Raw genomic sequence first — 13,005 nt, 5'->3', positions numbered from 1 at the left:
GACTTGCTCAAAGTGGATGAAAGCAAAATGAAAGGAGCAGGGGAAGATCCATTTGGTAGATGGCAGAGGAGTTTGTGGTCTTGCCAGTGTCCATGTCTGCTGGTGATGTTCATTTCACACTCAGCTTGGGACCCTCAGCTGGGACTAGGGTTGACTCTTTAAGAAGAGAATAAACCATAACACACAAAGCAGTAGGAATCTCTTTCCCCACCTACCTCTCCAGCCTCGAGTCCATACACACACCCCCTACACTTGGATCTTGTGTTGTTGTTGTTCAGTCGCTAAGTTGTGTCCGACTCTTTGCGACCCCAGGGACTGCAGCAGGCCAGGCTTCCCTGTCCTTCACTCTCTCTCTGAGTTTGCTGAAGCTCATGCCCATTGAGTCATTTATGCCATCCAGCCATCTCATACTCTGTCTTGTGTACCTTCTCCCAGAGCACCTTGTTCCCCCAGCTTCCAGTGTGAATGTTGCCCTAGACCCCAGGGCAACATGGGGTCTCCTCCATCATCTAGATGGTGGATGTAGCCTCATTTTCAGTCAACTCTAACGCATGTGCCTCTTCAAACCCCTCTATGCTTCCACAGGATCTTATATATTCTTTAAGACAGTGTGTATGGTACACTTGTGTTCATAGCTGCCAAAGTTGGAAGCAACCCAAGTGTCCATGTTGAAAGTGAGTGGATAAACAAAATGTATTACATTCTTAAAATGCAATATTATTCAGTTTTAAAAGAGGAAGAAAATTCTGACCCATGGATGAGCCCTGAGGACATCATGATATGTGAAATAAACCAGACACAAAAAGAATAAATACTGTATGATTCCACTTATATGAGGTTCCTAGAGTAAAAATGAAATTAAAAGATGCTTATTCCTTGGAAGGAAGGTTATGGCCAACCTAGATAGCATATTTAAAAGCAGAGACATTACTTTGCCAACAAAAGTCCGTCTAGTCAAGGCTATGGTTTTTCCAGTGGTCATGTATGGGTGTGAGAGTTGGACGGTGAAGAAAGCTGAGCGCTGCAGAATTGATGCTTTTGAACTGTGGTGTTGGAGAAGACTCTTGAGAGTCCCTTGGACTGCAAGGAGATCCAATCAATCCATCCTAAAAGAGATCAATCCTGGGTGTTCATTGGAAGGTCTGATGTTGAAGCTGAAACTCCAATACTTTGGCCACCTCATGCGAAGGGTTGACTCATTGGAAAAGACCCTAATGCTGGGTAGGATTGGGGGCGGGAGGAGAAGGGGACGACAGAGGATGAGATGGTTGGATGGCATCACCGACTTGATGGACATGGGTTTGGGTAGACTCCGGGAGTTGGTGATGGACAGAGAGGCCTGGTGTGCTGCAATTCATGGGGTCGCAAAGAGTCGGACACGACTGAGCAACTGAACTGAACTGAGAGTAAAAAAAAAATCATAAAAACAGGAAGTAAAAAGATGGTTGCCAGAGAATGGGAAGATGTTTTTTAATGGGTATAGTTTTACAAGGCAAAAATAATCTGGAGGTTGGTTGTACAACAATGTGAATGTACTTAACATTAAACTGTCCACTTAAAAATGGTTAAATTGGTAAATTTTATCACAGTTAAAAGCACCCATTGTATGCTTTGTAATTTTGGATCTGTGTCACACAGAACCCTGAGGCTTCTTAAGATCAGAGAGCATCGTGTTTTCATCTTTGTACCCCTGAAAGTAGACATTCTGTAGGGCACAGAGAGGGTGCTGAGGGACTGCTGGCTGGGAGAGTGAGTGAGGAACACAGATGTGAGCAACCAGTAACCAAAACACACACGAGACAACTCCATAAACTGATTACCTTGTGTTTTAAGTACTTTAAGAACTGTTCTTTAAAACTCTTTCCACCATAGATGCACCGAGTAGAGTATAGCTATAATTTAATGAGTGATACCCTTGTGACATGGGCTTCCGTGGTGGTTCAGTGGTAAAGAAACCACCTGCCAAGCAGGAGATATGGGTTCAGTCCCTGGGTTGGGAAGATGCCCTGGAGAAGGAAATGGCAACTCATTCCAGTATTCTTGCCTGGAGAATCACATGGACAGAGGAGCCTGGCAGGCTATAGTCCATGGGGTTGCAAAAGAATTGGCCATGACTTAGCAACTAAACAACAACAACACTTGTGATACGAAAAAAATATTGACCTTGATGCCTAAATGATACCCAGGGAGCAGTTTCAGTAAATCATGGCAAAAGCTCTCTCCTCATTATTTCCAGTTTCAGTGAAGGCCAGGGAGAAGGTGAGGACTCCTGTGCTGGGAAAACATTCATTGGAGCTCACAGATTTCCCGTTACAAATTCTGTTCATTCACACTCATCTTAAATTTCCCCAGATGCCAAAAATATTAATTATTATTGTATGAAACTATAGAACACCTTAGGGACAAACATACTTTTATTCTTCCATTTTAAACCCCCAAAGTCTTAGAGTTAACCTGAGATTCTGAAATGCTTGAGGGAAAATTAGATTTGGAGACTGAACTAATAACTGTGATAGCTTGACTTTTCATGGTGTCTTGGTCTACTTAGAGCATCACCAGTAGCTTCATTTCTGAGTTTTGAGATTATACCCAGGCAGTGTGTTCATGAAACCATTGCACTCCACCTGTGTACATCCCATGTTCCCTCTCCTGCTCACCTGTCCCACCCCTGTCACTCCAGGTCACCCCTTTGGTGTTAGATTTGATTGGGAGAGGCTGCTGGAAGGGACATGGGAGTGAGCCCACCCAGCAGAAGTGGGGCTCTCTTCTTTTTCCGTTGTTTCCTCTGCTGTCCTGATTCCTGGACGATCGAGTCAATAAGAAAGTGTAGAAGGTACTATGCTGGTTTCTAATTCATGGAAGAAATAGCAAGTAAAAATAAAGACCCCAAATGAGGTAAATATCACCCTAGGCTTCCTGGGTAGATTCTGAACATGGGCTGCATTTCTCACGTAGATGATTTTGTAATTGATTTGATCATTTTAGAGAGTCCTGGGCCATTTTAGAGCATTTTCCATCCCTGGAGGTAGATTGATTTGGTTTTTTTTTTTTTTCTTGCTCAGAGCTATTGCTTGGATAATCCATTTTTACAGATGCTTACTAGACCTTGCTGTAATGTGCAAAAATATGTTTCCTATCTTTTCTCCTTTTTAACGTGATATTTTCTCAGAAATCCCTCTCCTCACTCCCAGATTGCCCCCCTTCCTCTGCCTGCTTCCTAATTCCCTGTGACTCAGACTGTGGTGTCAGGGCCAGCAGCACTTGTGTCTCCTGAAGCTTCTAGAAATGCAGAGTCTCAGGTTCCCCCAGACCTCTTGACTCAGCATGGCATTTGAAAGACCTTCCAGTAAAGTCCTTTCTCTCCCATAGGCAGTTTTTGATGACTGATAACCTGTGATTTCCAAGATATTTCCTTTGACAGTTTTAAATTGAGCTCATGAATCACCCAAACCTCTGTGGTAACTGAGCATGAGGCTGTAGAAGGTTCTAGAGCCACTTACCCTACAGATTTATTCACTTTTATATTCTGCAAAGCATGCCTTTGCTTCATAATTTAATACCCTGTGATTCCACTGCATTTCTTTGCATCTTTCTGTGGAGGCTGTCTTCATCACAGGCAGTTTTCATCCTGCTCCTGCCTTCCCCACACCAGCCTCCTGCAGGGACTGGAGGGATTTCCCACAGGCTCAGCCCTGCCTGAACCTGGAGTCAGAGACAGTGTGAGATCCTTTCACCACCTGATGGGATCAGATGAAAAATGAGTCTTGCTGCCCCAAGCAGGGCACGAGGTCTGTTTGGTTTGTCTCCTGGGGAACCATGTACCCCACTTTGTTGTAGGTTTCTCTTCCAGCCCAGCTGTGGGTGCCAGTTCTTCCTGCTGACAGCCAGCCCACCTGACCTTAACACCCTCTTTGCTCAGTGATGTCAGCCCCCTAGTCCCACCCGCCATGTTATACTCACCAATACTGATGCCATGCTTTAATTGTCTAGCCATAGGACCTATATGGGAAGCCAGTTGTTTTAACTGAAGCTGCACCTCTCTCAACTTTCTCTGTTCTACTTAGACAGAAGGACATACTAAGGGGTCAGGCCATCCGGGTGATAAGGAGGCCATCAGCAGGTGGAAAAGAGCCTGACAGGCATGGATTTGAGTCCCATGCTGTGACTTACGGGCTCTCTTATTTCAGGCAGACTAATTCCTCTTATAAGCCTCAATCTTTTCTGTTGCAAATGCAAGTGATAGGACCTAACCTTTAGGATTGTTGAACAACTTAAACAAGATAAGACACATAACACCCGGCATGGAGACCAGCACACAAGTCAATGCTTGAGCAAAGACAGTTGTCATTTTCATAGGATATAAAATGACCTTAACCACTTACGCTGTGTAACATTTTGTCTATCCAATTGAAACTGAGGAATTGGCCATTTGCAGCTGTATTTATAGCTGTAAGATTAATCTCCCATGCCTGTCTCTTTATCTATTTATGTATGTAAGCAATATGACAATCAATTTTCCGTAAATGTCTCCAGTCTGAGTTAAAAATCTTACCCTCCCGTGGAAGCCTCTTTTGCACAGGACACCACAGATAATATAAATAACACAAAGGCAAATCCAGTACAGATCCTGCTGTCAACACATCTAGTCCACTTGATGAAACAAGAAAAGTACTAGGTTAGGTTAGCTTTGTAAGATAGAAGTGATCACAATTTTTATAGAAGTTTGGAAAAAGATGATATAGCATTTGTTAGGGTTGGGAGACGTCCACAGGAGAGGATAGGGAGAGAGTTCCTGGGAAATCAGGCATGTGAAACAGACTTAGTGATGTGTGGTTAGGATTTCATCAGGTGGAAATGCATGTAGAAGTCATTCCGGGTAGTGGGACCCGCATGAGCAAAGGTGTGATGCCCTGATCCACCGAATGAAGAACTAGGCCCCTGGTGGTTCACTTCTCTGTGCAGTGAACCACCAGGTGTATAACAGTTACGTGTTCAACCCTCACAACTACCTAGTGACCCCAAGGAAGCCAACTTGCAGAGATGAAGGATGGAGAGGTCAGTGGGAACACAAAGATTTAGCTTCAAGAATATTAAACAGTTATTTATAATAGCAAAATATTGGAGACCCCTGGAAATCAGGGGTTTGTTAAATGATCATACACACTGTAATATTATGTAGCCATTAAAATACTTTTATGAAATACTAAATGAAAAGAGATTACAACAGTATGTTCATGTTAATCCCATTCTGTTTAAATATATGAATTTATATCTTTAAGAACACATCCACATACAAGTATAGAAAGTAAAACATCAACATCTTAAGAATGGTTTTTATCAGAGTATAGTTAAGAATTTATTTACTTTTCAAATTCATTTGCATTGATTATGATTAAGGAAAGTGTTTGCTTCAGTTTGTTTTTTAATAGGTGATACAGACTGGCATTCAGGTGCTGAATGTAGGCAGTAAAATGAGGGATTGAGTCATGAAGAGTAGAATCCTCAAGGCTTGGCACCCAGAAATACAGACATACCTGGTTTGATTGTGCTTTACAGATAGTGTATTTTTAACAAATTGAACATTTCTGCCAACCCTGGATGGATCCAGCAAGTCCATCTGCGCCATTTTTCTTACAGCCTTTGTTCACTCCCTGTCTCTGTGTCACATTTTGGTGATTCTTGCAATATTTCAAACATTTTCATCATCATATTTGTCATGGTGATCAGTGGTCAGTGTTCTTTAATGTTACAGCCCAGTGAAGGCTCAGATGATGGTTAGCATTTAAGTATTTGAAAATTAAGGTATGTACATTATTTTCCAGACATAATTCTATTATCCAATTAGTAGACTACAGTATAGTATAAACATAACTTTTGTATGTAAAGAAGAACAAAAAAATTAATATGAATTACTGTATTTTGCAACGTTCACATTATTGTGGTTGTCTGGAACTAAATCCACAGTATGGTCAAGGTCTGTGTGTACACAGAACATGAATCATATATATACACATATATAGGCCCTGCCTATAAGCAGAAAATGGCCAATCTGTGTTATATAAATTGGGGTATAGCATGAAGTACAAAATGGATACAAAATGATAAAAATATCTAAAATCACTATTCTTACATTTAATCTTTTCAGAGAAAAATTCTTTTTTGAAATGCTATGATTGAATTTGCAGACAGACATTTGAAACTTTGAAGACATTTAAATGAGAAAATGTGAAAAGCTCCCAGTGTTCTGATTACAGTGTTCAGAAAGATTTAGTTCTTCTCTGTATAAAGCCATGGGTTTTAAAATTTTACTGAATGAATTTATGAATGATTGAAAGCATGTCTAACACCCCTCATTAATTTCAAATTCCTAAAGAGAAATGAAATTATCTCTTGCAAACTTCCACAAGGGAACTGGGCAAGCTCATTGGTTAAAAAAAACGCCAGTTTCTATATAGTACATTTTTAGATGTACACATCTGAAAGCCAGTTTTTACAGTATAATTTTATTCCTAACCAGCGTTTTACCTGCATTATATTGATTCCTTAATCGTATTCTTAATGCACTTAATTTCTCTCTATGTGGGTTTTAATAACTAGACTGAAACTTGCATGTATCTTTCCAAGAAACAGTTGTATTAAGTTGTTTATAAAATGCCTTTTGAACTGTTCCAATGAAAGGTCCCATATAAAGAGCAAATGTTGTTGTTGATCGCAGACCAATGTCTTTTAAGACACTGAGACCTGCATTTTATAATTTTAAGATGTTTCCTTTCAAGATAGAATATAATTGATATATTTGCCATCAGGAAATGATTTAGTTTCTCTGTCAAGGAATAATTCTTCTCAGATAACAGATCCCTGAGAAAATAAGTCCTTGTTTGTGTATAACACTTCTGACTTGACTTGTTGACATCTCTAAAATTATCCATGTAATTCTCAAGGTCAAAAAACCTAGACAGTAGGAATAAAGTTAATTTAAAAGTGAACTTCTTATGGACCACTTAGGAGACTGCTGGCTTTTCCACTGCCAGTAGATTGATTGTTTTTTTTTTTTTTTTTTTTAACTCTTTTGAGGACCAGGGAGTCTCAACCAGGGACATTTGTGAATATCTTCCATTTTTAGTTGTCACAATCTGGAGGCTGTGTTTGGTGTCAAGTGGATAGAGTCCATGGCTACTGCTAAACTACCTACAATACACAGGACAGGCCCCCTGACCCCTCAACAATGAATCACCTGGCCCATAATGTCAACAGGGCCATGCTTAACAAACTTATAGACTACTCTATATAGAACTTTTAAAATTCATCATCGATATCCAGGGTTTCTCCTAGGTTGGCTGCATATTGTTAATCCTTAATGCCTCCTGGATCTCTTGACAGGTTTGCATCGTGGGAAAAACAGGAGCTGGAAAAAGTTCCCTCATTGCTGCCCTTTTCAGATTCTCAGACTTCCAAGGTACAATTTCGATTGATAAAAATTCAACAACCAGTATTGGACTTCACGATTTAAGGAAGAAAATGTCAGTTGTAACTCAGGTATGCACGTCAGAACATTCTCACGTATTCTTTTTATAAAGCACCTAAGTTCAATTGCTTTTATGTTGATTTTTTTTTTTTCAAATTGCATTAAAGGGTTGATCTCTTTTCCCCCAATAGATCATAGCAACAGGTATTTTCAACAGATATTTTCATCAGATACCAGGGTTTGTTTTTTGTTCTTTCATCTGTTTTGTGAGCCTATGATTTAGTAACTCACCCAGGCAGATTTCTGCACTCACACTTCCTCAGATGCCACAGTTTTACCCACTGATAACCACATAATACTAATAACAAAATGATAAATGTTTAGCACTTGAGAGGTTCCTGTAGGGAAACACGAATTTTAAGTGTCTTACAGATGGAATTTTGCTGTAGAAAATAAAGCTTTTTTCAGAGGTGACTGTCTTGAGGGCTTTCTTTGAAACTGTGGAGCTTTGAGAATTACAGGGTGTTGATGCTGTGGGGAAACTCAGAACTTAACCCTTAATAAATGATTAACCAGGGATGCAGTACAGTATAATGAGAAAGAACACAGGGCACAGAATTCCATCTCTGTGCTCCTCAGTTTTCTCTCCCTTGCAAGACAGCTAACAGTACCAACTCCTCAAGCTGCTTTGAGGACTATATAGGACAGCGCATGTAGGATGCTTCATGTAGACCCAGTATGTGGTTGCTGTGATGGTGGAGCATTGAACTGACCTCTTCCTGGGCTCTGATTCTATTTTGTTTAGTTCTGTTTTTTTAAACAAGTACAAATTTCAGTGTGTATTTTGGAGATTGGATTATATGAACATATAAATATGTCATATTTATATTCCACATATAAGTGATATCATGTGATATTTCTCTTTCTCCGATTTATTTTACTTAGTATGACAATCTCTAGGTCCATACATGTTGCTGCAAATGGTATTTCATTCTTTTTGATGGCTGAGAAGTATTCCATTGTATATATGTACCACCTCTTCTATATCCATTCATCTTTCAATGGACTTTAGGTTGTTTCCATGTCTTTTTGAATAATAGTTTGTCTCTGGAGAAGGGCATGGCAACCCACTCCAGTTTTCTTGCCTGGAGAGTTCCACGGATGGAGGAGCCTGGTGGGCTACAGTCCATGGGATCACAAAGAGTCAGACACGACTGAGCAACTAACATACACACCAGATATATAACCAGAAGTGGGATTGAAACTTCCATACTGTTTTTCATAGTGGCTGCATCAACTTATTAATACATTCCCACCAACAGTATAGGAGGGTTCCCTTTTCTTCACACCCTTTTCTCCACACCCTCTTCCACATTTGTTATTTGTAGACTTTTCAATGATGGCCATTCTGACCCTCGTGAGGTGGTACCTCTTGGTAGTTTTGTTTTGCATTTCTCTAATTAGCAAGATTGAGCACCTTTTCATGTGTCTGTTGGTCATCTGTATATCTTCTTTGGAAAAATGTCTGTTTAAGTCTTCTGCCCCGGTTATGATTGGGTTGTTTGGTTTTTTTGTTGTTGAGTTTTATGAACTGTCTGTATATTTTGGAAATTAAGCCTAGTTGGTCTCATCATTTGCAAGTATTGTCTCCCATTCTACAGGTTGTCTTTTTGTTTTTTATGGTTTTCTTTGGTGTACAAAAGCTTGTCACATCGATTAGTCCTATTTGTTTATTATTGCTTTTATTTCTATTGCCTTGGGAGACTGGCCTAAGAAAACATTGGTACGATTTATGTCAGAGAACATTTTCCCTGTGTTCTCTTCTAAGAGTTTTATGGTGTCATATCTTGTTTCAGTCTTTGCGCCATTTTGAATTTATTTTTGCGTATGGTCTAAGGGTTTTTGTTCTAACTACGCTGGTTTACGTGTGACTGTCCAACTTTCCCAACACCACTTGCTGAAGAGACTGTCTTTTCTCCATTGTATAGTCTTGCCTCCTTTGTTGAAGATTAGTTGACCATTGGTGGTAGGTGTGTGGGTTTATTTCTGGGATCTCTCTTCTGTCCCATTTATGCATTGTCTATTTTCATGCCAATATCGTGCCATTTTGATAACTGTAGCTCTGTATTGTCTGAAGTCAGGGAGGGTTATGCCTCCTGCTTTGTTCTTTTTCCTCAGGATTGCTTTGGCAATTGTGGGTCTTTATGGTTCCATATAAATTTTAGGAGTATTAGTTCTAGTTCTGTGGAAAATGACATGGGTGATTTGATTAACAATTGTCTTAAATCTGTGGATTGCTCTGGATAATAGTCATTTTAGCAATATTAATTCTTACAGTTAAAGAGCATGGGACATATTTTCATTTCTTTGAATCATCTTCAGTTTCCTTTTATAATATTTTCTAGTTGTCAGCATGAAGTCTGTCACCCCCTTGGTAAGGATTCTTCCTAAGTATTTTAATTTTTTTTTGATGTGATTTTAAAGGGATTTTTAAAAAAAAAATTTACATTCTCTTTCCGGTATTTCACTGTTAATGTGAAGAAATGTAACAAGTATCTATATGTTAAGCTTGTGTCCTGCTACTTTGTAGAATTCATTTATCAGTTTTAGTAATTTTTGTAATGGTCTTTCAGGGTTTTCTAATATATATTATCAAGTCATCTGTATACTGTGACAGTTTTACCTCTTCTCTTCCCATTTAGATACCTTTACCTTCTTTTTTCCAGTATGACTGCTGCCTAAAGAATCATTGTTTTCATTCAACTTTTTACTGAAATTTTACTGATTTTAAAATATATGTTTGGCATATCATAACAAGGAGAAATACTCTTGCTTTACTAAATTATGTTATTCCATCTAACACTGCTAAATAAACACACATAATTGCCAAATATGTCCTTTTAGACTGACAGATAAGCTCAGGTAATGCCTCTACAGAGTGTACCTTGAAAACCAGGTGGATAATTCAAAGCTTAGACCTCTTAGTAGATGTAAATTTGCTCTGAGAGGAACATGAAGGGTGAAACTGTTCAGGTCATTATAAGCCATGACTGGGAAAGAAATGTTCTTGTCATTGCTGAACACAGAGCCCCGTCTCACGTCTACCAACTGGGTTTAAATCTGGTTCCTTAACCTGGCCTCATTTGGGCGCTTCATCTCCTCAAACACCAGTCCTTGAAGAATCTCTCATCTTGGACCCCAAAGCAGAATCCTGCCCCTGGGGGAGGGGGACAGAATACTGGGGACCAGCCTTCCGCCGCTTGCCTGGCCACATCTACATCATTTTGTAAACCGAATGGGAATAGCTAAAAGGATGGGAGACCACCTGCATGTTAGCCTCTTAGAGGTAATAGTTACAAGAAGCAGTTTTTTATAAACATCTAAAGTAGAATCATGATTATTCCCTTGACGAAGAACTCTAACTATTGCTTACATGGTTGTTCAGTCTTTGATTCTAAATTAGAGAGTTTTAAGGGAGACCTTAAATTTGTGCCTCATATTTTTCAGTGCTATTCAAAAATCATTTTGAAATGTCGTGTGACCCGTGATTTTCAGTGCTTTGGAGGTATATCAGCCACTTAATCAACTTTGGGCAAATGAAGCTCCCTCTATAATGTCTTTTAATTTTGGATTTTGCTCAGGAATACATCTTTTTTGGTGGCATATAATTCTGCATCTATTTCTCTCTCACCAGACTTGAAACTAAGACAATAGGGAGAGAGAGGGAGGCTCTCTGAGCGTCATTCTTCCTCATGACTAGGGAAAAGAAATGTCTTCTTCATCTTTCCTCTCAGGCTTTTGTGAGGTGAGGAGGAAAGTCCAGCCCCAGGGCCAGGCGGGGTTTGAGGCTGGTGATGCCGAGCAGTTCCGGGCGCCTGTGGAGGAGTCAGGTCTCCTCTTGTTCCCACACGTGTGCCTCCCCTTGTCCTGCCCCCTTCACTGAAAGGAGCCTTTTCGGCTCTTCTCTGCTGCCCGTATTCGTATGACCTGCCTTACTGAGCCTTCCAGATGAAAATGCAAATGACCTACATGGGCTTATGTACAAGATTTTCTCATGAAACCCAGAAAGGCATACATTTCCACAGTAATTTCCTTGTGGTTCCTCCCAAAGCAGATGAATAGGAAGAGCTATTTAAAATGATGTTATTATGACACAGGTCACAGTTGTTTCAGGTCCTCCTGGCCTTGCAGTTAGTAACGAGGTTCTGTGAGGCAGGTCATCCTGACACACAGGTGAGAGAACGTGGGGACCAGCTGGAGAGTCAGAGGAGATCTCTCCATGGACAGAAGAACCGCAGACCCCGGGAGCTGATGTTCTCTTTGTTATGTGTGCAGATGTTCCATTCACACCTGTGGAGAGAGTCCCTATCCCAGGAGGCTGTTTTACTGATGGAGAAAATATCCTAGTTCATTCTTCAGTGCCAATGTGTGGAAATTTAATGGGTTTGCTTTGAGGCACAAACCACAACTAATTGTGCTATTGGTATTTCCCAGCATTACACCAGGATTGACAATGAGTTTATCTAGTTTTCTTGATGTAAAGTTCCTCCAATAAGTATATCCTCATTTTGGGGGAAAGCAGATAACTAGGGGGAAACAGTCTATGGGGTCACAAAGAGTCAGACGTGACTGAGTGACTGAATAGCAAGACATTACCAGGAAGGCATTTTTGAAAAATCAAATCTTCCTTTCTCTTCTTCTTAAGGTGACACTTTTCAACATTTTCTTTTGTTAGTGTCCAATGGTCCAGAGATATTTTGGAGCATACTTTCTACAGTGGGAGGTTAATTTAGAGATGCTATTTTATAAACAAACATTTGTAGCCTTAATGATTACAGTGAATTGTGAGGGGGATATTTTTTTGGCACTTTAATTCTGTTCTGTAAGCATACAAACAAGATGAAAGATGTTACAGTAATAACATTTCCTGTTTTGGGATATTTAGGAACCAGTTTTATTCACTGGAACAATGAAGACAAATCTGGATCCCTTTAAAGAGCATAAGGAGGAGGATCTATGGAATGCCTTAGAAGAGGTAATTTTTGTAATGAAATTAACTTGTTAGCATCAGTATATGATTATGTACATTTACAGTAGTGCAGAGTTGGGAAGATCCTCTGGAGAAGGGAAAGGCTACCCACTCCAGTATTCTGCCCTGGAGAATTCCATGGACTGTATAGTCCACGGGGCCACAAAGAGTTGGACTCGACTGAGGAACTTTCACTTTCACTTTTCACTTTCAGGTAATTAAGGAGAGTTTATTGGTTTAACTGACTTTGTTTACCTGCTAGGAGAACACTGATGATATGGGTAATTTACATGAGTAAATGAAAATATGAGGGAGGGAGCTTCATTAAGCTCATGAGTAAATTAAAATACGTATATAATAGTGATGGAAAGCAACAAGATAATGCCATATGCTTTCATTTTACCTTTTCGCCTAATACCCAAAGCAACTAGATACATTTTCTTGTCTTAAATAGAACACTAAACTAGAATTTATAATTATGGGTTCAAATTCTACTAAGTGACCAAGTGAA

General features: G+C 39.8%; 2 protein-coding genes across 2 annotated transcripts in view; one reads left to right on the top strand and one right to left on the bottom strand.

The window, feature by feature from the left end:
• The window catches only part of LOC145528654 (uncharacterized), a 66,087-nt gene that overhangs the window by 13,375 nt on the left and 39,707 nt on the right, over positions 1-13,005 (bottom strand). The window lies entirely within an intron of this gene.
• LOC145528655 (ATP-binding cassette sub-family C member 4-like) overlaps positions 1-13,005 on the top strand; it is a 115,517-nt gene that overhangs the window by 89,984 nt on the left and 12,528 nt on the right. The window contains exons 26-27 of the mRNA XM_081547302.1: positions 7,381-7,536; positions 12,411-12,500. Of these exons, the coding sequence (XP_081403428.1) occupies positions 7,381-7,536; positions 12,411-12,500 (246 nt within the window). The remainder of the gene's footprint in view (positions 1-7,380; positions 7,537-12,410; positions 12,501-13,005) is intronic.

This window comes from Giraffa tippelskirchi, chromosome 12 (genome assembly GCF_054371585.1).
Source record: "Giraffa tippelskirchi isolate mGirTip1 chromosome 12, T2T-mGirTip1v1.2.pri, whole genome shotgun sequence".
In the NCBI taxonomy this organism is placed as follows: Eukaryota; Metazoa; Chordata; class Mammalia; order Artiodactyla; family Giraffidae; genus Giraffa; species Giraffa tippelskirchi.
The sequence above is the reverse complement of the archived record's forward strand: the minus strand, read 5'-3'. Positions and strand labels throughout refer to the sequence as shown.